Raw genomic sequence first — 21,521 nt, forward strand, 5'->3', positions numbered from 1 at the left:
CTAACACGTCTTGACCGTACTCCCACCCCCATACCACGGGGTCCAAACCGCATCGACCCGCCCCCAGTAGTAAAACTTGTACGGGTCGAACCCGGGCCCCTCCACGGCCGCCATGCACATCGTGCCCTTCCCGGGGTCTTGCGCGACGGCCATATCCCGCGCGCCGGCGTCCTCATCCCCGGCCTCCACGCCCAGATTGCACCACGAGAGATGGAACGCACCGCACACGGCGACGTGGCACTGGTTGGGCCCGGCGCTGAGGCGCGGCGCGCCGAAGAGGGTGTTGAAGACGATGTGCATGGCTTGCAGCACGCCGTGCGAGGAGTCGCCGCCGCGGTAGCAGGTCCAGGAGCGCGAGGGGGCGGGGAGGCCTGGGATGGGCGAGGCCTGGCGCGGGGTGAGGGGGTGGGTGTTGTTTTGGTGGGGGGTTGTGAGGGAGAGGCCTTCTTCGAGGAGGGCTTTGGCGGATTCGTAGGCGGTTGGGGAGGAGAGGATGGGGGATGCGGTGGTGAGGGCTGCGTGGAGGAGCAGGAGGATGAGGGCTGGGAGGTTCTGCGGTGTGTGAGTATCCTAAGTGAGGTTTTTGGTGAGTTAGTTGACGTACCATCTTGACTGTTTCCTGGTGTCAGTGATGACCGCGGGCGAGACTCCCTTCCCAATCACTGGAGAGAGACTCTTGAGAAAGGTCATTGATGGGAATGGCTTCAGCCCTTATGAAGCGTGGCTCTTGTCCGCAGGGATGAGTGATTGTCACACAAATTCTCAAGAGGCACAAATAAGTCACCACAGATAACGTCTTGGCAAGATTAATGGGGTTTGCTTTCTTTGGCAATACTCCAGAGGGATGCTTTCATGTTTGCAAATGATGCCGGAAGCAGACCTGCTGAAATATAAGTGTCACGGTGAGGCTTCGTGAGATGAGAAGTCCGTTAGGCAATGAGCCGTGTGGAAGTTGCTTGTGCCTCGTTCGATGAAAACCCACTAGCACATCTCACAAATCACACGAGTTTGGGATTTTCATTGTTGATATGAGGGCGGTTGTGACAGTGTGCCAAGCAACAGATTGGCACAAAGCCCCTCTCACTCCTCACCTCATTTTCATTTCATGTCTCACTTATGGGGTAGTTGGTGTAATAAACTAAAGAAAAAGTGTATTGTGGTATCGGTGATACTGCTGTATCAGACAGGTAGACCCTGCCACTCTAAACAGAAAAATCTGTCTGCCTCTCTCTGCGCTCATGAGCGCAGACGTCTATCTTCTAGGTATCTTGCTCTGCGGTATTGCCCGCTTAATGACACAACTCAACGTACATTATCCCCCGCCCATGCAAATATCTCAGTTGTTGGGTATCAACTCCTCCTCCGCCGCCACCTCTGCCAGGATCTCAGTGCTCGCATTGCTTGGTCCCGAGCTTGAGACGGGCTCATACTTATCCTCGAGATAAACTGCAAAGTCTTAGCAAGGGATTCAATCAGCTGGGAAGAGAAGACTTACCATTAGGTTTGACCATGAAGGCGGCCACCAAAGCCAGTCCGAACAGGGCGGACAGGAGCACAAAGATAGCCTGGTCGAATGTGCCGACCGTCGAGTAGTACAGCGTGTTAAACGCGATGGGGCCCAGGACTCTCGCCAAGGAGTGCAGGACACCGATAGCGCCCAGCAGCTGGCCGACCTGGTCCGCCGGGACGTGCTTCGTGATGGCGGCCTGGATCGTGGCACTACCGAGACCGCCAAAGGACGTGACCATGCCGGACATGACGAAGACGGCCTCGTTCCTGGCAAAGAGGTAGCCGAGCGAGCCGGTGACGTCGGACAGGAGCGCAAAGCGGAGGATCCACGTATCAACGGTGTCTGCGCCGTTGTTCGACTCCACGATGGACACGCCTGAGACGCGGCGGCGGTAGGCGGCGGGCCGGACGCGGAAGACGTAGTTGATGGTCGGGAGGACGATGAGCAGTGCCAGCACGCGGACCATGGAGACGGCCGAGATGAAGCGCGAGCTCTCGAGGGTGCCCCAGCCCCACGTCTCGGGGGACTCGGAGTACAGCAGGAGGACGGTGCCGGCGCTCATCGCGGCGCCGAGGAGGATCATGTCCGTGAAGGAGAGCGCGAGCAGGTTGATGCGCAGGCGGGACGAGGTGCCGGGGCCGCGGGGGTAGAGGACCTTGAGGGGCGCGAGGGGGTTCGCGGCCTTGATGGAGGCCCAGGTGGAGTTGTCGACGGCCTTGGCCTCCTGCTCGCGGTCGTGCTTCTCGCGGGCGCGCAGCTGGCGCTTGATGCTGAGGGACTCGGGGACGACGAAGCCGACGAAGATGATGAAGACGATGTGGCAGCCCATGGTGACGTAGAAGACGGAGAGCAGGCTGCCGGTCCAGGTGACGAAGTAGCCGGCCAGCAGGGGGCCGAAGGCGAGGCCGGTGAAGAGGCAGGCGTGGAGGTAGCCGATGCGCACGCCGCGCTTGGAGGGCGGGGTGCAGTCGCTCGTGTAAGAGTTGATGAGGACGCTGCCGGCGGTGAAGGAGCCTGTGATGCCGTCTGCGACGGCGCCGACGAGGAGCCAGTTGTAGTGAAAGGTCCAGGGGAAGTTGGCGCACAGGATGACGGTCGCTTCGGCGACGACGCCGCCGACGGATGCGATGGCGAGCAACTTCCTCCTGCCGTAACGGTCTGAAAGGTGACCCATTCTGGGCGCAGTGATGGCGGATAAGATACCGGTGGTGAGATTAATGGCCAGGGTGAACATGGACACGCGCTTCTTCACTTCCGGGATGAAGCATTGCGGATTGTCCGCCCCGAGCACGACGGGCGTGTACACGAAGGCCGGGTCCAGGACCGTCTGGTCCGCAAAGTGCCTTTGGCATACCAAATCCACGATTCTGCAGTCGCACGGCATTAGCGACTATTTTGCGACACGCAGCAACTCACACACAACAGCATCACTTTGGCGAACAACATACAGATTCAGCTTAGGCACGAGGGAGCCTCCAAAGGCGAGGGTGAAGAGGGCATATGGGAGGAGGAGCCAGTAGACCTGGCGCAACACGCTTGTCAGCAACGAGAGAAGAAGGGATGACGATCACGGGCCGGCAAGGTTTGGTGGTGTCCTACAGATGGCGTTTTCCACCAGGGCAGGTCTGCGAAGTCTGCATAGCCGGGCCATGTGTCTTCGCAGGAGGTCTCGCTGCCCGAAGCGCCGGCGCTGAGCAGCGATGTTGTTTCGGTGGCCTCGTGGATGGGTTTCCCTTGGGTGTCGCGGTCCACGCGGGTGACGACGATGTCGTCTTTCGGCGCTGACATGTTTGCGCCGAGTTTGACTTCTATGGTTTGGGTTGTTTTTGTCGCAAAGAGATTGAGAAGCTTCCTGGAGGTTTCGCTGGACGAGAAGACGGCGTGGGCGGTTCGAAGAAGTTATGCTGAGCTTTTTGAGAAGCTGATTTCGTCGGGCGTCGGAGCTATTTCGTCCCTCTCGGACCTGAATGTTGGGGGCCGGTTCAGTTCTCGCAGTGACACTGCCACGATGCCATTCCTGTTGGATCGCACTTTTGGTGATACAGCAAGGTCTCTCTCAGCCGCACTCTCGCAGGAAGCGGGAGGCAGTAATTATGAACAGAAAAGATAGAACGGAAAACGCTGAAGAGGGAGGGGGCTGAGGAGGGGCCGCGGCTACATGACCAAGGCCGTGACGGGCAGAGAGGTAGGAATGGGAATGGAAACGAGAAAAGAAATAGAAAACAAGCCCGCTGCGAGCTTCGTACCTACGCTACCCTGCGCTACCTTACGTCGCTGGGGACCGGGGGGCGCTGTCCACATTGAGAGACAAGGCGCGTGTGGGACAGCGATGGACGCTGATGAAATCGAGCCAAGGGCCCGGGCGGCGACACAGGGACAGAGACAGAGGAACGACGCACTGGACAGAGCAGACAAGACAGGGGTTCGGACTGTGTGGGATTGGGGGGGCAGAGCTGGGATGCCGGAACTTCTGGACAGCGCGGGTAGGGATCCAGGGGGTAATGATCGGATGGGTACTCTACGACTCGGGGAGGCGACGATGGGCGCTGCCATGCGCTGCGCAACGCTGGGAATCCAGAAGTGAAGCAGACAAGGTCAGAGCAGTGCGCGCCAACGATTCCTATTGGCGCAGGCAGAAGAAGGCTCTCAAGTGACAAAATAGAGAACAGACCAGACCAGACCAACGCCGCAACGGCCTAACCACGTTTCGTTGGGGCCGGTGAACTGGCGGAGTTTTGTTGGTACAGACAGAGAGAGATGCGGGAGGAATGGCCGCGGACTCCCTTGGACTCGACTCTATCAGCGGACGTTCATCATGTTGCGGTCATGACAGGGCAATTCAGCATGAACCCCCATGGAATAGGTACGTAAAAGGGCAGTGATGTGCCCTCTCCCTCTATCACACACCGTCTAACAAGTCTATCATCATCACCACCAGCGTCACCACCATCAATCCCTCAAAACAGGTCCTCGCAAACCACAGTGTCCCTGCCACAAGTCTGCCCAGCGGTGGCCCGCGTGCCTGCCGGACCTGGGGTTCTCGACGAGTGCGAACCAATCTCGTGGGACGGATGGCGCATGAGTTGGCGTATGCCAGGCATATCCATGACGCAGTTTCGCAGAGATGGGCGCGATAAGGGGTGCCACCCTTCGGCTACTCTTCACTGTCACTGTCCGCAACCACTAACAGCTGCTTCTTTACTTTACCTACGTACCTTACCTACCTAGGTACCTTAGGTGTGTACTATGCAGTACTGCATCCCTAGCATCCAGATCTGTCAGGGCCGACAGTTAGTGAGGGGCACCACATCCAATGGAATTAGTACTCTGCAATGCTAGTCCAGTCGCAGCCATCGCGAACCGGGATTCGACTCGACCGCAGTCCGGGGCTTGATTTCTAAGCTTGATGTTTCCCCGTTCTTGATACCCGCGCGGCCACTTTGCTCCTTCACCGTGGGCGACCAACAGGTATCGCTGTCACTGGCCGTCTGGTTTGTCACTGATACGCCAGCAAGCAATGCAAATGCTACCCAAATACTACCCAAACCACCCTGTCTCGAAAGCAATGATAACCACGACTCCGCGTCAAAATACGTGTCAGATTGACCCAGCATACGTAACAATGTCCACACAGTCAGAGCACCACCTCTCACAGAACACCGAGACTCTGAGTCCTGACAGCAGCGGCTCACTGACAACGGCGCAAACTCATTATCCAAAAACGGAACACAGTCCAACGCCCAACGCCAGCGCCCCCTCAGAGGCCGACGGCATTTATCCTGTCGTTACCCGTCGACAAGGTTCGGTGGTCGGCCTGTTTCAGCACCGACCGGCGGACCGGTCCCGCGGTGCCACTGTCCTGGAAGTTCCATCTGTTGGCTGAAAGTCTGCCCTGTTTTGCGAACTCTGTTCTGCCGAGCCTGGGCTGGCCCAGGTTTCGTCTGAAGGTGCTGCTCCTTGCGCTCCGGTTTCCGACTTGCTAGAACGCCAGAAGAACATCAGGGTGATCCGAAAGCAATTTGTGAGAAGTTGATTGTCCCCCGTCTGCAGCTTCGCTATCTGTTTGCCATTATCCGACGGCACATCGCCCTGTCCACGGGGTGGTGTGCTGTCCGCCATGTGGTGTCTTGACGGCCAACAAACTCCGCTCCGCTTTGCTGTGCTGGGAAAATGGTAATCTACCTACCGCATTCAGCACTTTGCCGTCTTCCAAAAACGTGATCCTATCGTCAGGCGTTTGCCCGCCGAGTCAGCTGGTGAAGCAAACTCCACCTCTCTGCAGCGATCCGAAGCCACGCCATCTTGCGAAGCAAATGCTCAGAGCTCGTCACCATCTACGAGGAGGATCGACCAAGATGTAGGCCACGCAAGGGACATCGTCGTTGGTGAATACGACGGCCGCGTGGATGCAACTATGCCTCGGCGGCGTTGAGGAGGAAAGAGAGGGGGCGACAACTTGACTTCGTGAATGCGGCTGCTCTTATCAAGGTGCTAGCGGAGCACAGTCCAATCGTTGCTGAGTCCCATGCACCCTCACGTTTTGTGGTCGTAATTGACTTTGGGGAACCTCACCGAGACATTTTATCAGATCGCACTCGGTGTGGATCGGCCAGCCTCGGTGAGCTGCATTCTCGGACTTTCGCAGGAGCCAATCACGCGTGCCTCCTGCTGACGTAAGTGAGGACTCCCATCAGCCTTGTACCAAAACTTTACGATCGCCTCACGTTTGTTCGCATCGCGTAACGCCCTCGCGACGGGCTTCATCGACTTTTGCAACAACCCGGCCGCCCGATTTCATCACCGAACCTTCCAAAATGGGTGTCGTCAAGGGAGGTGTCTGGACCAACATCGAGGATGAAATCCTCAAGGCCTCCGTCTCCAAATACGGCCTGAACCAGTGGGCGCGTGTCTCGTCGCTGCTCGCCCGCAAGACCCCGAAGCAGTGCAAGGCGAGATGGAACGAATGGCTGGACCCGAGCATCAAGAAGATCGAGTGGAGCAAGGAGGAGGATGAGAAGCTGCTGCATCTCGCCAAGTTGATGCCCACGCAATGGCGCACCATCGCTCCCATCGTCGGCCGAACAGCCAACCAGTGTCTCGAACGATACCAGAAGCTCCTCGACGAGGCTGAAGCCCGCGAGGCTGGCTCGTTTGGCCTCACCGGCCCGGAAGGCGGCGAGACGCAAGCACCCAGTGCCGATGATGTCAGGAGACTGCGTCCCGGCGAAGTCGACCCCGACCCCGAAAGCAAGCCCGCCCGCCCCGACACGATCGATCTCGACGAGGACGAAAAGGAGATGCTGAGCGAGGCTCGCGCGCGTCTCGCAAACACACAGGGAAAGAAGGCGAAGCGCAAGGCGCGAGAGCGCCAGCAGGAGGAGTCGCGCCGTCTGGCTGCGCTGCAGAAACGGCGCGAGCTGAAGACGGCCGGCATCAACATCAAGGTCGTCACGCGCAAGAAGGGGCAGATGGACTACAATGCCGACATTCCGTTCGAGAAGAAGGCCGCGCCCGGTTTCTACGACACCACCGAGGAGGAGGCGCGCAACGAGCAGCAGCGGTTGGCGTTCGACCCGAGAAAACAGCAGCTTGCGAGCAAGCGCAAGGGTGATGGGGATGAGGATGGCGAGAATAAGCGGAGGAAGAAGGAAAAGGAGCCGCCGTCTGCGTCGTTCCAAGCCGCCATGAAGGCCGGACAGATGCAGAAGATCCGCGAGGCCGAGCAGAGCAGCAAGCGACGGGCGCTGAATCTGCCTGCGCCGCAGGTCAGCGAGGGCGAGCTGGAGGAGATTGTCAAGATGGGCATGGTCGGTGAGAGGGCAAACATGATGGCGCGCGAGAGCGAGAACGATGCGACACGTGGGTTGGTCAGCGAGTACTCGACTTTGAACAATAGCGCCCCAATCAGGACACCCCGAGCACCGGCGCAGGAGGACCACATCGCGAACGAGATCAGGAATATCCGAGCTCTGACCAACACGCAGTCATCGTTGCTTGGTGGTGAGAACACCCCTTTGCACGAGGGTGCCGAGTCGACTGGATTCGATGGCATTGCGCCTCGCAAGCAAACCGTCGCAACACCCAACCCCATGGCGACGCCGATGCATGCCAACGGCGTTGGTCAAACGCCAGCTCGGGTTGGCCAGACCCCCATGAGGACGCCCCGCGACAGCTTTGCGTTGAATGCCAACGACGGCACAATGGTCGGCGCCACCCCGAGAGACGTGAAGATGAGAGACATGGCTCTGCGGAGTCAACTACGACAAGGCTTGGCGTCTTTGCCCAAGCCGAAAGATACTGAATGGGAGCTGGAGCTTCCTGATGAGCAGAAGGAGCTCGCAGCAACCGACGAGATGATGCTCGAGGATGCTGCGGAACGAGACCGCAGAGAAGCCGAGTACAAGGCAGCACAGCATGCCCTGGAGATGCAGAGAAGGACACAAGTCATGCAGAAGAACCTGCCCCGGCCAAGCCAGGTGGACGTCACTGCACTTCTGTCTGTTGCAAGCCAGGTGAAGAACGAGGCGGAGGCGCTCATTGCCAGAGAGGCGGCTGCGTTGATTGCCAACGACGCAGTCAAGTACCCTTCACCCAAGATTACCGTAAGCGGTGTCCCGCCTCGCCTGCAGACCATCAGCGACAATGATCTTGCCGAGGCCCGCCTGCAGATTCTGAGTGAGACCAACCCCAGACCGTCTCGGGCCGAGATTCAACAGTCCTTCGACAACCGGGGCAAGAACTCTCTGCTTCTGGGACTGGGCTGCTACGGAGACGATGAAGAGGAGGAGGAGGCAGCTATGAGAGATGCCTTTGATGTAAGTACTGAGACGAATTGATCTTTACGAATCATTAGCTAACGATGTCACAGTCCATTCAAGACGCCATCGTGGCCACCGCCGAGAAGGGCATCAAGCTGGAGAAGAAGCTTGCGCTGCACCTTGGCGGCTACCAGAAGAGGCAAAAGATGCTAAAGGACAAGATTGGCGAGGCCGCCGAGGCTCTGGAGAAGGCCAACAACGCTCTCAGCGGCTTCAAGACCCTCGCCATTTCGGAAGAGGTCGCCATCCAACGGCGCCTGGGTGCCCTCAGAGACGAGGTCGGATTCGTCAGCAGGAGAGAGCGCGAGGCGCAGGAGCTTTATCGCAAGACGAAGGAGGAGCTGGACGCGCTCCGCAGCAACGGGGTGAACGGACACTATTAGAATGTACTGTACTGTACGCTTGGGTCTTTTGTGAAAACACCGGGGTGGTGGGCTGGCTGGCTTATAACGCCTGGGCATGGCAAATTGAAATTTTTATTATGTGATCCCATCTAACGCCATTTGATGCTATGCTTTATATATCATTCTCAACATCGTACTTGAAATCATGTACAGTATTATCAGTAACCCTTATTTACGCGAACCAAGCCTGGGCAGCTTGATCGGCACCAGCGTCAGCACCGACACAAACGCAATCGCCGTACAGCAGACGAACGTCAGCCGCAGCGCCGCCTCGTAGCTCATGACGACCTGCTCGCGGTACACCTCGGGCAACTTCACAACCTCCTCGACGCTCTGGCGCACCTTGCGGATGACCTCGTCCTTGTCGGGGCCCGTGACGAACTCGTCGAGGTAGCCAACGAGCGCGTTCTGCACGACGAGGCTGCTGCTGGCGACGCCGAGGACCATGCCGAGGGAGCGCCAGAGGATGAGGGTGCTGGTGACGACGGCCTGTTCGCGCTGGTCGGAGGCGGCGAGGACGGCCATGAAGGTGCCCGGGAACTGGAAACCCTGGCCGACGGCGGAGGGGACGAGGCAGAGGAGGTAGAGCCAGGAGGGCCAGCCGCGGCGCATGAGGGAGAGGGCGAGGCAGCCGACGAAGAGGGCGCAGGCGCCGGAGAGCGGGGGCCATTTGAGGCGGCGGGTGTAGGTGATGAGGAAGCCGGTGGCGGTGCCGACGATGGAGGAGACGACGGAGGGGAGGACGAGGCGGAGGCCGGAGGAGGTTGCTGTTGTTAGGAGGACGGCTTGGAAGAAGAGGGGGCTGGAGCGTGGTGTAAGTAAGGGGAAAAATCTGGGTCGAGAGGTAAAGACTTACATGTTGAATAGGATGGCGTTACTCAACAAAGCCGCAAAGAAGTTTGAAAAGATGAGGTTCGCCCTCGGGGCGTGGCGGACGAGGTACAGCGGCATGATGGGCCGTCCGGCGTACGACTGGACGTATAAGAACACGGGGAAGGACACCCCAAAAATGACGAGCGAGGCGACGACGACGGGGTGGGACCACGGCAGGACGTTGCCGCCGAGGTTGAGGCCGAGGACGAAGAAGGTGATTGCGGTGGTGAGGAGGGCGGAGCCCTTGAAGTCGAAGGCGCGCAGGGCCTCGACGAGGGTCTCGCGCTTGGCGCCGCGCGGGAGGCCGAGGTCGCCGGGCACGGCGATGACGGCGATGATGCAGCAGATGATCAGGGGCGGGACCTGGATACCGAATTCCCAGCGCCAGCCGAGGTGGTCTGCCATGGCGCCGCCGAGGGCCGCGCCGAGGGCGGAGCCGACGCCGTAGATCATGTTGATGTAGGACTGGTAGGCGCCGCGGTTTCTGGAGGGTGTGTTAGTTGTTTACGTGGGCGTGTACATTACCCCGGTACGAAGGGGAGGAAAAGGGGGACTCACTCGATGGGCACCAGATCGCTGACGATGATGCTCCCCAGGGTCATCATGCCACCGGCGCCGAGGCCGCAGGCCGCCCTGGCGAGGATGAAGCTGGTCATGCTCTGGGCGAGGGCGCACCAGACGGTGGCGACGCAGAAGATGGCCATGGTGGCGACGTAGGGCGGCTTGCGGCCGATGCTGTCGGACAGGCGGCCGAGCAGGGGCTGGAAGGCGGAGCTGGTGAGCAGGAAAGCCGTGGAGAGCCAGGACGCGCTGTTGGAGGCGTGGAAGTAGGAGGTGATGACGGGGTGGCTGCTGGCCATGATGGTGCCGTCGAAGCAGGCGATGAAGTAGGTGAGCAGGATCTCGGCGAAGATGAACCAGAAGCGCGAGCGGGAGATGCCGTTGAGGTAGGGCGTGGACTCAACGCTGCTGATGCTGGCGGCGTCGGAGGCATCGTCATCGGCGACGGTGACGGCGGTCTCAAGGCCGGAGTCGGAGCGGTCGGAGCGGCTGGCGAGGGACGGGCGGCGGTTGGAGGTTTTGGAGTAGCGGCGGGGCCCGCGCAGGAGCGGGTTCACGGTGGACTCGGGCTCGAGGAAGGGGCCGGTGGTCGGGAGGGACTTGGAGAGGAGGAGGTCGAACTCGTTTGGCGGGATGGCGTTGGTTTCCGAGCCGATGGGGAGGGGCGTTGCTGAGTGGTGTTCGATGGAGGGGAGGAGGGGCGTTCTCTCGTCCGAGGACGGCGAGGTCCCATTTTTGGGAGCCATGATTTGTTTTGGTTGGTGTTATTCCAGATTCAATGTTGTTGAAAACTGGACATGAATTAGCATTGTGTTCAGAGTTTGAGGCTCATGTGAGCAGGATGGTGGGTGAACCTTGAATTACGATGTCTGTGAATCCTGGGCCAAGACAGAATGAGGTTGCAATTGAGTTGATCGTATGCAAGCAATCTAAGCTCCTGCGCAGAATGACATGTAATCCCAAACTTTACGACTTGAGCCTCAAGGGTCCATTCCAGTCAATGACACAATGTCATGAGTCAAAGATGATGAAAGGAAAAGAAAAAAGTGTGAGAGTGAGAGAGAGTGTGTGAAGAATTGGTTTCCGCATGCAGCTTTTTTTTCCCACGGTCCACCCCCGGTTTGCGGCGGGCAACCTTGAACTTCTCCGCTCCCCTACACACTGCAATGCGCTGTAAGAAGCCGGCGAGGCATGCGGCCCCAGGCCGATTCCTTGTTACCGCCCCCCTCTCAAATCCCTCTCAATTCATCGAGAGGGGGGTCTTTTGGCTGTCCTGTCCGCTTCCCAGCCACCACCAACAGCTGTCCACCGCCGTTTCTACCGCTACCGCCGCCGGTCGCGGCCCGGCGTCAGCGCTGAGCCGTCTTGTGACTCACGAGAGGTCAGCAACCGTCCAGTGACTACTGCACCAGAGGCCTGTTACGGCTTACCTGCCTGACTTGACCATGTAATCTCTGATGGCGGCGCCTGCCCGCTCTCTCCAGGCGTACGTATACTATGTCCCGCCCCCCTTTTACTCACTTATCAAAATTTTGCAAGAGACCCAATCACGCAATAGCGGGTATGTATGTGATGGACGGCACGGCAGGCTTTCTGTCTGCTGCCCCAGCAGTTCACGCGCGGAGGGGGATGGGCGGGCTGACACTAAAGCATGGTGAATCCGCTATTCCCCGGGGCTAGTGTGTCTATTCCCGCTGCAGAGTCCGTTTAGATGGAGGAAGTGTGCAAGTTTGCAGAGAGGAGGGGGGCGGGCATGGGGGTCGATGGGCTGGAAAGTGGGGTAAACAGCGCTGACACTCGACGGAGGCGGGCCGGATGTCGGGGGTGATAGCCCCACATGTCCCACCTCGGCTTCCGGTCCTCGGCTTGAATGGTTCGGCTTCGGCTTTGGAGGGCGGGATCGGGAGGGCAGCTCACCAACACGCCCCTATCTTCTTTCCTAAATGATTTTTCATCATCAATCAGAGCCGAGTCATTGCTTACCACGATGGAGGCCTGTGTCCCACAAGTAGGATGAGCAGCGGGCATGCTTGGTTGACTCCGTCGAAGCTCGGCTTCATGGATCTTCAAAAAGAAATGTAGGTCAGTTCCATATGACATCGAGAGTGCATTAATATGCTTGAAATCACCGTATTTAATACAGAAAGCTGCACCGGAGCTATTCTGTGCAGGAGACGGAAGACTTTGGACGGGGACAAGAAGCATAATGAAGAAACACAACTAGCCGTTCTATAATACTTGCTGCAGACTATCTGCTCATATGGCCATTTCATAAAACCAAACAACCAAAGCGAATAACGCGGATGAGACGCCAAATCCCGATGCAGGACTCGGCAGAAGCCGATCGATTGTGGATCTCCGGCGCCGTTCGGCCATCGGCAGCAAACGGCGTTTGGCCGGGCAGACCACGAAGAGTGGCGTGTTCTACTCCGAACCTCAGGTAGCTTTTCCTCTGGTGCCACGCAGTTTGCTTCTCGCAAAGAACCGTGAGAGATCGCCCAACGGCATCTCAAACGGCAGCACATCGCCGCAGAAGCCGTGTGCCATGGCGTAGAATCCCACCAGCGCGGCAATGAACCCGAACGATCCGGCGACTTTCGTTAAGCTCTTGCCGGAAGCTGTGTGGCCATCCGCAAAGGCAAAGTTCGCGGCGCAGTTGAAGATGTAGGAGAGCTCGAGTGCGCCGTACACGACGACGTTTGCGATATTACTTCAGTTTCGCCACGGTCAGCATGCAGCATGCGGTAAAGCTCTTCATAGGAGGAAACTTGCGTTGAAAAGGCGGCGATAAAGAAAAAGAGGTTGAAAAGCGACCATGCTGGACCGCTCATGTTATCATCAGTTGTTTCAGCTTAAGAGACGGAATCGCGTACCAGCAAGATAGAAGCCGAAAGCATTAAGATATTCCGCCGTCTTGCCTCCATAACCATCCACGATGCCCACGGAAGGGATGAGAAGGAATCCGTAGCCACCGTAGTAGAAGGCTTTGGTCCTCAGTAAGAGCATCGAAACGCGATAGGTAGTAAACTCACCAAATGCAATCAAGGTCGTGTAAGCAAACGTGTTGCCTCTGACCATTTCCCATTGCGCAGAGATAAGCAATCCTATACCGGCAAGGAAGCAGAGATTCGCTATGAAGACGGTGGGATTCTCAACATTCCGAATGCCCATCATGGACAGAGACAGGGTCATCAGTGTCGTCGAGAACGCCCCGTAGCCGAATGGGCCCTGCCAAGCAGTCTTCGTTAGCCTTTGGAAGTCTGTAGATTGGAGCTTTGATCTCACCGGATTTGCGAATTGTAATTTTGAGTACATCTTTGCATCACAAGCCTCGAGATCACTTTCTGTTCCGGAGGGCATATTGACGACCTCGCCGGCTTTGCTGCTTGAAAATTCCACTTTCTCGTAAGTTATTAGAGTGGTGAACAGCGCAAGCTTTGTTGCGTGAGCACATAAATATCATTTACCCATTCCGCAGCAATTTTGTCGCATAACTAAACTGTTTAAATAGTTTCTCAAGCCATTCCCATCGGCCGATATGGAGTGTAGCCCCTGACAACCAAGTGGTCATTCGGCGTTTGAAAGCTCCTAATTTGGCCCCAACGACTTTGTTCCAGAGGCCTTCGGGGCAACGCCACTCAGTATTCTGCATGAACTTCATACGGAATTTTCGGACATTCTTTCCAAGTCATTTCGAATCGTACAGCTTACCTCATGCCTGGCCTTGCGCCGAAGATTGTGCAGCGTCTGTGGAGAAGCTTTCCGCGCTGAGGGTGCGTAGACGTCAATTTGCCTGCGGAGGCAGCAGTCTCCATCCCCTTTTTTCCCTGGTTAAATGATTGGCCAAAACAAATGTATAAACTCATAATTGGTCAGTTGTTATGCTGTTGGTTCAGTGGCCTGCATGGTAAGGGGTCACATCCGCTGGTGTTGGCGCGTAGTTACGCGCTTTCAAGAATATAAAGGGTTGTAGCGACATCCTGGGTTTTTGAGTATTCGATTGCTTATTCAGCTCTCCTTGAAGCAGGCAAACTGCATCTAAAACCACTGACGTTACCCGACCTTTTCCCTCAACATACATCATGAAGCCCACGAACGCGAACTCAGGGCAACCTTTGTTGGCCAACGCATCCCAACCATACCAATACATGCCGCTTCGCTGGGATGATACACGCGGTGAGATCCGTCTTCTACACCTTTTACCAGCTGATGGCCCAATGGAACCGCTCCGGTGTTGCTTGGAAACAACAAATCTGGCTGTGAACGGAGATATGAACTATGAAGCCCTTTCTTACACGTGGGGAACGGAGGCTGCAACCGAGATGCTCATACTTCATGAGAACACTTACCTCAAAATAACCCCAAACTTGGCTTTTCTCCGACAGCGTCGACAGAAAGACAAAGAAGTGGCGCTTTGGGTAGATGCGTTGTGCATCAACCAGCAGGACATCGACGAACGAAACTCGCAAGTCATGATAATGGGTGTTGTATACCTCCGATGTGCCGCCATCACGGTGTGGCTTGGATCGGAGAGCGAGAATAGCGACCTGGCCATTTACACATTGACACAACTCGCGACGGAGGCACCGTATGGAGCAATGCCTGAATTGGCTCCGCGGACGTGTGAGGCGATAGAAGGACTACTTAGCAGACCGTGGTGGGAGCGGGTCTGGATTGTCCAAGAGATCTGCTGGGGCGGCGGGATGAGGAAGATGCTGACGGCCGATTCGGTAATTCTCCGCTGTGGGAAAGTGGCGATACAGTGGAATCTGCTGGTGATGGCATGTGCAAGGATCAAAGTTGATGAGTCTATGCATCGTCAGACTATCGCCGGAGTTGAAAAAGCTCTACATTTGGACTACGTACGTTGGAGTGCCAAGCGGCTTTTTGGCAAATTGGTAGAAGGCAAGATCGATGCAACAGAGATGCTCCGACTCGTTGTGGAATATCGGCACTTCAACGCAACCGATCCTCGGGACAAGATCTATGGCATATTGGGCTTGGTCTCTTTCCCCCTCAGCATCATCCTTCCAGGGCTCGAAGTTGATTACAAGAAACCTGTTGGAGACATCTACATTGCGTTCGCGGCGGCTTCGATGAAAATTTCGAAAGGCTTGGAAGTTTTGAGACATTGCACAGAAGCATCAAACCACAAAATGCATTCCGGCAGCCAGGTGTTGCCATCCTGGGTCCCGGATTGGTCTCATAAACGGTGCGACATACCTCTTCCAAGCCGTAATGCAAAGTCTCACGGCGACATTCCTTGGTGGGCAGTCTCACAAGTGGTTGGAATCAAGGAAGGCGTACTCAGTATCGAGATCCCAGGATCTTATGGGTTTGCTGAAAAGGAGGCGCAAAGGGTCCTGAAACGAGGAAAGGTCAGCCATGATCCACAGGAGTGGGCAAGATACTTGCCGCGCGAAATGGTGGATCAAATCCAAGGCTTTGTTGACCAGAAGAGGCTCGTGTTTGCAGGTGTCCATGACGAGCACTACATCGATCCAGAGGCCAACCTGGGAATGCACGAGACTGCCGACCATGTCAGCAAATCAAACCAGATATTGACTCAGCGAAACGTTGTTCGCAGCTGGTTCGACGAGGATAAAAAGAAGCGGCCTGCATACGCGGCCGGGGGAGACTCGAAATACAACTTCTTCGTGGACAATGCGAAAAACACAGTGGATGTGGAGGGCATTCTTTGGGACGAAATTGAATGGATACACGAACCATTTATAGGGGAATTATATTCGAGCTGGGAAAGTTCAACAGTGTTTCTTGTTGCTGTTGGGAAGTGCAAGCAGGCGGCCCTAGGTTGTCGACGCACGTCACCTTATCCTTCTGTCAAGGCGCAGCATGCAGCATTCTGGGATAGTCTCGTTGCAGGTCAGGAGTATCATTCGGTGGACGATTTTGAAGGTTGTCTCCCAGAAGTGGCAAAGGACTGGATCATAGGGGAGCCACCTGTAACCTTCCGGAATCCACGACAAGCAGAACTTGTGGAGCGCCAAGAAATTTTGAAGTCTCGAAGCAGAGACCTAGCAGGAGTCGCAAGTCGAAGTACTGTCGAGGCTGTTCTTTCTTCAGCGTTGCCGCCCATGGCCTCCTCGGACAAAGAATTGCAGGAGCTGAGGGTAAGCTTTCAGCGACTGGCAGACATGTGGAGCCTACAGCCTTACGATCTGTATCACCGCCCATTCAGCCTCCCCAGCACTGTCCCAGACCCGTACTGGCAAAGCCGCTGCCAATTTGACAAGAAGGCTTTGAGAGAGACCGCCGAATCTCGGCGGTACAAATGGGAGCACAGCTTGCTAAGTCCAGACAAGGAAGAGACAGCCCGACTGCGGGAACTTGCTTTCCAAGCCTACGGAGAGTCGCCCTCTATCATACCACAACTGGAAGAGCGCGATGCAGACTTTCAGCTCGAAAAATACGCACTGGGCCGACGCTTCTTTATCACTAAGAAGGGGTACATGGGCCTTGCGCCAGCGGGGGCGGAGACTGGTGATAATGTCGTCGTTCTGTTCGGCTCTCACGTGCCGTTCATACTGAGAGGCCGAGAAGCAGCTGACTACGAGGTTGTGGGCGAGACATATGTATCCGGAATCATGAAAGGGGAGGTGCTGAAAGAACTTAACGATGGCAAATGTGAGGCGAAGAGGTTTGTACTGACCTGACCGGATAAGTAGAGGTGGCACGAAAAGTTACCATTGTTTTGTGGTTGCCATGCCTGTTCTCTTGCTCCAGATTGGTTGAATTAATAGCACCGAACAGAACGCGAGTCTAGCGGATTCAAAGACAGATTTGCCAAGTCGACTATGTTTACGCTATGATAGATATTTCATCATCTATAATACAGGACGTCTAAACAATTATCACGCGCCGAAGAAAATCAGAATGGGGACAAACTGAAATGCAGCTGGAAAAATATCCCACGCAATTTTGTTTCTTGTGAAACCACAGAAGACCTATTCCATCACGCAGGCCTTCAAAGTCCCTTATTCTCCGTTTTCTCGGCCGGCTTGTAGATCTTCATTGGCCCTTTATGCGGCCTCGTTGCAACAGTCCTGTGGCATTCGGCGCATTCATAGTGTACATCCTCAAGCCATCCTATAGCACCCGGAACACAAAGTACGGCGAAGAAGAAGAAACCTGATACCACTCGAAGAAGCCTGTTCTCTTGTTACCAGTCTGTTTCACGCAGCAATACTACACGTATTCAAATCCTACAGCTGGCGTTTTGTCCCTGTCTTGGAGACTGAGGTTTGTGCCCGTTTGCAGCAGTACGGACAGTCAATCCATTGCGGCGAGTCGCCGTCTAGTTCTTCCAATGGCGTGGCCTCGTGGGAGTTATTCGTTTTGCCCTTGTTCCTTCTGAACATTAGCATTGCTGAAATTGAGATCGACTACACATACTCATGCTCTGACTCCATTGGAGTTTGTCTCATGTTGCTTGGATTATCGTTTGTGGCCGTCTCAACGGTGAAATATTTGAAGTTTGAGGTGCTGAAAGAATGACCGTCAATTTCAATATTCTCTTTTTAAGCAGTTGAGAAATCTATCAATTATAACAATCGTGGAGGCAAACGTCTTTTGATTGACGATGGGCTGAGTTGTGGCACAGCATACGTCAATCTTGGCAGACGTAGACAGCCACACCATACGGAGATGGCAGTGACCTGCATCACACCCTCAGGCTGTCAGCAACGTATTGATCGGGCGGACACACGTTACGCCCAATTAGGCAAATTGGAGTAAAGATTATGACGTGAACAACCATCAATTCTCAAAGGACGTAATTACAATATCCCTTTCTGGTAGACCAAGACAGACCACCTCTCTTATTTACCGTGCATGCAGCATTGTTCTCGAAGGCTGAAACATCCCGGAAAACATCGTTATGGTAGCCATATAGAGACATTAGGCGAACAGCCCCTTTTGCCACCATGTGCACCTCTGGTTTGCTGTGTCATCCTTTTGCAGAGAGGTGCCATTGGTTGCAAGATTGGCCAACACGGATTCTGAACCGTACACCGGCATCTCAGTGCCGTTCGACGAAGTTGGTACCGACTTGGTGACGAAGCTGACGATGTACTGCTGGAGAGCGTCAGCTACTGACGGGACGACGCCGCTTGGTGCACCGTTCCGGAAGACGTAAGGTGTCTGCTGGCCATGAATTCCAGGAGGGACTGCAAACCGCACTGGATTTCAAATGTATTAGCAAAGCTTCTGTGCGGAGGCTACATGTGTTGAAGGCAAGAAAGTACGGAAATCAAATGCGTGAATGGTGTTGCTTACGTGCATAAGCCTTATCACTGAACGCCTGGGCAATGTAGTGGGTGTTGCAAATGATGTTGACGTCCTCAACTGTGCCCAGGGCCCGCTGAAATTCGTCTTTGTACCCCAAAGATCCATCAAATACGGGAGGATAGAGGGTTGTGTTGATGAACTTTAGCGCGTCCTTGGAGATCGTTGGGAAAGATGACGTGACCGTGGTGAGGTAGTCAGCGGACGAGTTGATCGTTGGGTTGGTGAAGGTAAGACCTTCTAAAGTGTTATGCATCGTCATGATCCGAATGTCCTTGTTGAATGTCCCGTTTAGAAGTAGTTGACCAGGCAGAGCAGGAGCGAGAGTGCCGTCTACGACGGGTCCATAAATATTGCTTCCATACGATGCCTCGCTGTAGATCTGAAAGGCGTTCGCGGCGATGAGAGCTTCGCTGGGCAATTTGCGGGCTTCACTGAGAGATGTGACGTTCAAGAGGGCGAGGAAGTTGTTGAAAGCTCGTTCGGCGCTGACCATCGTCGGCGAAGGGAGGAATGCGGGTGAGAGAAGGATGGCTTGGCTGAAGAGAGACTCGTTCTTGCGACCACCGAAGGCTGTCAGGTGATGCATGATTGACCCGGCACCTGCTGAACCTCCCATGACAGTCACTCTGTGCTTGTCACCACCAAAGAAGTGGATGTGCTGTTGGACCCATTCAAAAGCCAGTCGTTGGTCATAGAGCCCTGCATTCAGGGTCCCATTGACAGAGACCTCCTTGCCTGCAAGCCAACCAAGGGCGCCGAGTCGGTAGTTGATGGACACGTAGACGAAGCCCGAGTTACTTATTCTCAGAAGTTCAGCGGGGTTGAAGTCACCGTCACCTGTCTTGTCGCCGCTCGAGTAGCCACCGCCATAGACCTGCAGAGAAAGCGAGTTAGCTTGCCGATTGAGACATCGACTTCATGAAGACAAACCATGACTTACATAGATCAAGACCGGCAAGCGATCGTCTTTCTTGGCAAACCCCGCCTGAGGTGTAATGACGTCGAGGAAAAGGCAATCCTCGGTGGTGCGGGAATCTGCGCTGACGATAGCATCACTCTTGGGGACGACAGCCATCGCGGCATTGTAGTCGAATGGTTGGCTGTTGAGATAGGCTTTCGAGAACTGGGTAGCTATGAGAGACCAATTTCCGGAAGATTGAGGGCACACGCGCCCAATGTCCCCATTGTCGACGTGGCATTGCCGTCCGGTAGGCGCAATTGGTTCACGAAAGCGAAAATGGCCCGTGGGCGGCGCTGCGTAGCGTATGTTCGAGAAGTTGTAATAGCCACCAGTCTTCTGGATGGAAGTTAGTTGCTGATAGCCGGAATCAGAGTTATTTAAACCCTACATTGAAACTGTTTGCTCGATATGATGCCTGGGAGGATGTCAGCATTGTCAAGGCTCAGCAACCTCAAGAATTATCGGTATTTGGGGCTGCATACGTAGGTAAGATCCACCACCGGCAAGTTGCCTGCCGGAGCCGCCAGCGTGAAAGCCGCGAAGGATAAGATAGGAAGCAAAAGATGCATGATGTTAGATAAGTTGGATGAAAGATGATTGCTGATGAGGTTGTAGTTGAGATGAGCCAAAGGTGAAAATGACTTCGAGGTTAGGAGGTTTATATTAATTTTCAAACATCATGGCGAGATACTCTCCCAGATCTGCCTCGGCACTTGCCAGCTAATGGTGACTGAGATACACGCCATTTAGGCGAGCGTTGTAGAAAAAAGCCTTCACACAGACGCTGATCCCTGAATCCTTCGACCATGGCGTCGGGACCTGTCTCTTAATAGGCGTGCCGAATTAGGTATAGTTTACGATGAGGCAGATCCAGCTGTAAACCGGACCCCAGAGCCTCCACGCCCAAGCACGCCAGCGATGAGGTCAATTTAATAGTACGCTTATGAATAGCCTCTAATGCCCTTGCATCACCCAAGAACTCACAACAAAACCATGTAGGACACGCCGAAGATTCTTCAGTTAAACCATTTTATTGGCGTCGCGTGGGAAGCTGGGACATCTCTTAAGATAATAGAAAGTAGCGCCTATGGATAAATTCTCGCTTGAAATACATTTTATAAGGTTTGTTGGTAATTGCGCAATGTAGGTATGATCAAACCGTCAGTTTCCATGCTCAGGGCACCGTGAAATGGTGGCATCCCGAGGCGAGGTGAGACTGCTCATTGCACATTTGTTTAGTCAGATCTGGCGTTGTTTGAAGTAATCACTCTGCGGTTTTGGGAAAAGAACTAGTTAGCTCAGCCATTCCCCGTAAACTATACCGATACGGGCATAGCGGAAGCCTTGTGATGAACCAAAGAGCTTTAAACCCTTTAGTACGGATTGAACGATGGCAACAATTTCATACTACAAAGGAGGCATGTAAGAAGCCACACACGGCAACATTAAACTTTCCAGGCCTGGAAATAATAGCACGATTTTCCACTTTTAACCGGGCGTTGACAACAGCGTCAACACAGAGGCTAGAAATGATGGCGGCCTCCTTCACACACTGCCCTCATCCCCCTGGCCGGCCGTTGTTCTGGCCCGCGCACACCAGCCCCTCAAGACAAGCATGCTGCGGATGCCATGCAGCAAGGCATCGTGGCATTGCGTGCTAGAAGACAGGGTTTTGAAACGGACCCCAATGGTCCGCAATGATAGGAGTGTGCATTTTGTGTTGGTAACAGTCAAGATTCGATATGCAGAAGCGGAGGTTATCGCCAAATACGGGCCAACAAGGGGAGGCGCAGTTCCCCAAACCAACATAACCGCCCTCAACCCCGGTCACCAACAGCGTTTCATTACTCGCCAGCTCCGACCGAGTCTGCCTTGAGATATTCAGAACCAACGTATTTAAGGATAGGAAACTGCCGTGATAAGATGTACCAAAGCCACTTGGCATCGTCGTGATCATCCTGATTCCTGAACGCCCATTTTTATTTCACTGCGAGATGATGTCATTCGAATCTTCGTCTAATGGCCAGAATAACGGCTCTCCGGACGCCAAGAAGCGATCTTCGCCGCCTCGGCCATCTATCAGGAAT

General features: G+C 55.1%; 8 protein-coding genes across 8 annotated transcripts; 2 read left to right on the plus strand and 6 right to left on the minus strand.

The window, feature by feature from the left end:
* On the minus strand, positions 1–607 carry CGGC5_v004114 (uncharacterized protein; the record flags this gene model as incomplete). The annotated part of the gene is made up of 2 exons (XM_032033063.1): positions 1–552; positions 605–607. The coding sequence occupies 2 exons, from the start codon at positions 605–607 to the stop codon at positions 1–3; spliced, it is 555 nt and encodes a 184-aa protein (XP_031887788.1).
* Positions 608–1,336: 729 nt separating this feature from the next.
* CGGC5_v004115 (uncharacterized protein) lies at positions 1,337–3,298 on the minus strand (the record flags this gene model as incomplete). The annotated part of the gene is made up of 4 exons (XM_032033062.1): positions 1,337–1,446; positions 1,496–2,877; positions 2,959–3,032; positions 3,110–3,298. The coding sequence occupies 4 exons, from the start codon at positions 3,296–3,298 to the stop codon at positions 1,337–1,339; spliced, it is 1,755 nt and encodes a 584-aa protein (XP_031887789.1).
* Positions 3,299–6,324: 3,026 nt separating this feature from the next.
* Positions 6,325–8,711, plus strand: cef-1 (Pre-mRNA-splicing factor cef-1; the record flags this gene model as incomplete). The annotated part of the gene is made up of 2 exons (XM_032033060.1): positions 6,325–8,325; positions 8,379–8,711. 2 exons carry the CDS (start codon positions 6,325–6,327, stop codon positions 8,709–8,711), a joined length of 2,334 nt encoding a protein of 777 aa, XP_031887626.1.
* Positions 8,712–8,900: 189 nt separating this feature from the next.
* CGGC5_v004117 (putative transporter) lies at positions 8,901–10,912 on the minus strand (the record flags this gene model as incomplete). The annotated part of the gene is made up of 3 exons (XM_032033059.1): positions 8,901–9,534; positions 9,589–10,089; positions 10,164–10,912. The coding sequence occupies 3 exons, from the start codon at positions 10,910–10,912 to the stop codon at positions 8,901–8,903; spliced, it is 1,884 nt and encodes a 627-aa protein (XP_031887625.1).
* A 1,690-nt stretch (positions 10,913–12,602) lies between these two features.
* Positions 12,603–13,526, minus strand: patA-0 (Acetate transporter protein patA; the record flags this gene model as incomplete). The annotated part of the gene is made up of 4 exons (XM_032033058.2): positions 12,603–12,784; positions 13,040–13,150; positions 13,199–13,394; positions 13,452–13,526. 4 exons carry the CDS (start codon positions 13,524–13,526, stop codon positions 12,603–12,605), a joined length of 564 nt encoding a protein of 187 aa, XP_031887622.2.
* Positions 13,527–15,091: 1,565 nt separating this feature from the next.
* Positions 15,092–16,840, plus strand: CGGC5_v004119 (Heterokaryon incompatibility protein 6, OR allele; the record flags this gene model as incomplete). Its single annotated transcript, XM_032033057.1, has 1 exon — positions 15,092–16,840. The coding sequence occupies one exon, from the start codon at positions 15,092–15,094 to the stop codon at positions 16,838–16,840; it is 1,749 nt and encodes a 582-aa protein (XP_031887621.1).
* Positions 16,841–17,151: 311 nt separating this feature from the next.
* Positions 17,152–17,596, minus strand: CGGC5_v004120 (uncharacterized protein; the record flags this gene model as incomplete). Its single annotated transcript, XM_032033056.2, has 3 exons — positions 17,152–17,335; positions 17,394–17,534; positions 17,580–17,596. 3 exons carry the CDS (start codon positions 17,594–17,596, stop codon positions 17,152–17,154), a joined length of 342 nt encoding a protein of 113 aa, XP_031887624.2.
* Positions 17,597–18,083: 487 nt separating this feature from the next.
* On the minus strand, positions 18,084–19,548 carry patB-2 (Carboxylesterase patB; the record flags this gene model as incomplete). Its single annotated transcript, XM_032033055.2, has 3 exons — positions 18,084–18,364; positions 18,462–19,347; positions 19,414–19,548. The coding sequence occupies 3 exons, from the start codon at positions 19,546–19,548 to the stop codon at positions 18,084–18,086; spliced, it is 1,302 nt and encodes a 433-aa protein (XP_031887623.2).
* Between the last annotated feature and the right edge of the window lie 1,973 nt (positions 19,549–21,521).

This window comes from Colletotrichum fructicola (assembly GCF_000319635.2).
Source record: "Colletotrichum fructicola Nara gc5 chromosome Unknown KSG_Nara_v1_contig02, whole genome shotgun sequence".
Classification (NCBI taxonomy): Eukaryota; Fungi; Ascomycota; class Sordariomycetes; order Glomerellales; family Glomerellaceae; genus Colletotrichum; species Colletotrichum fructicola.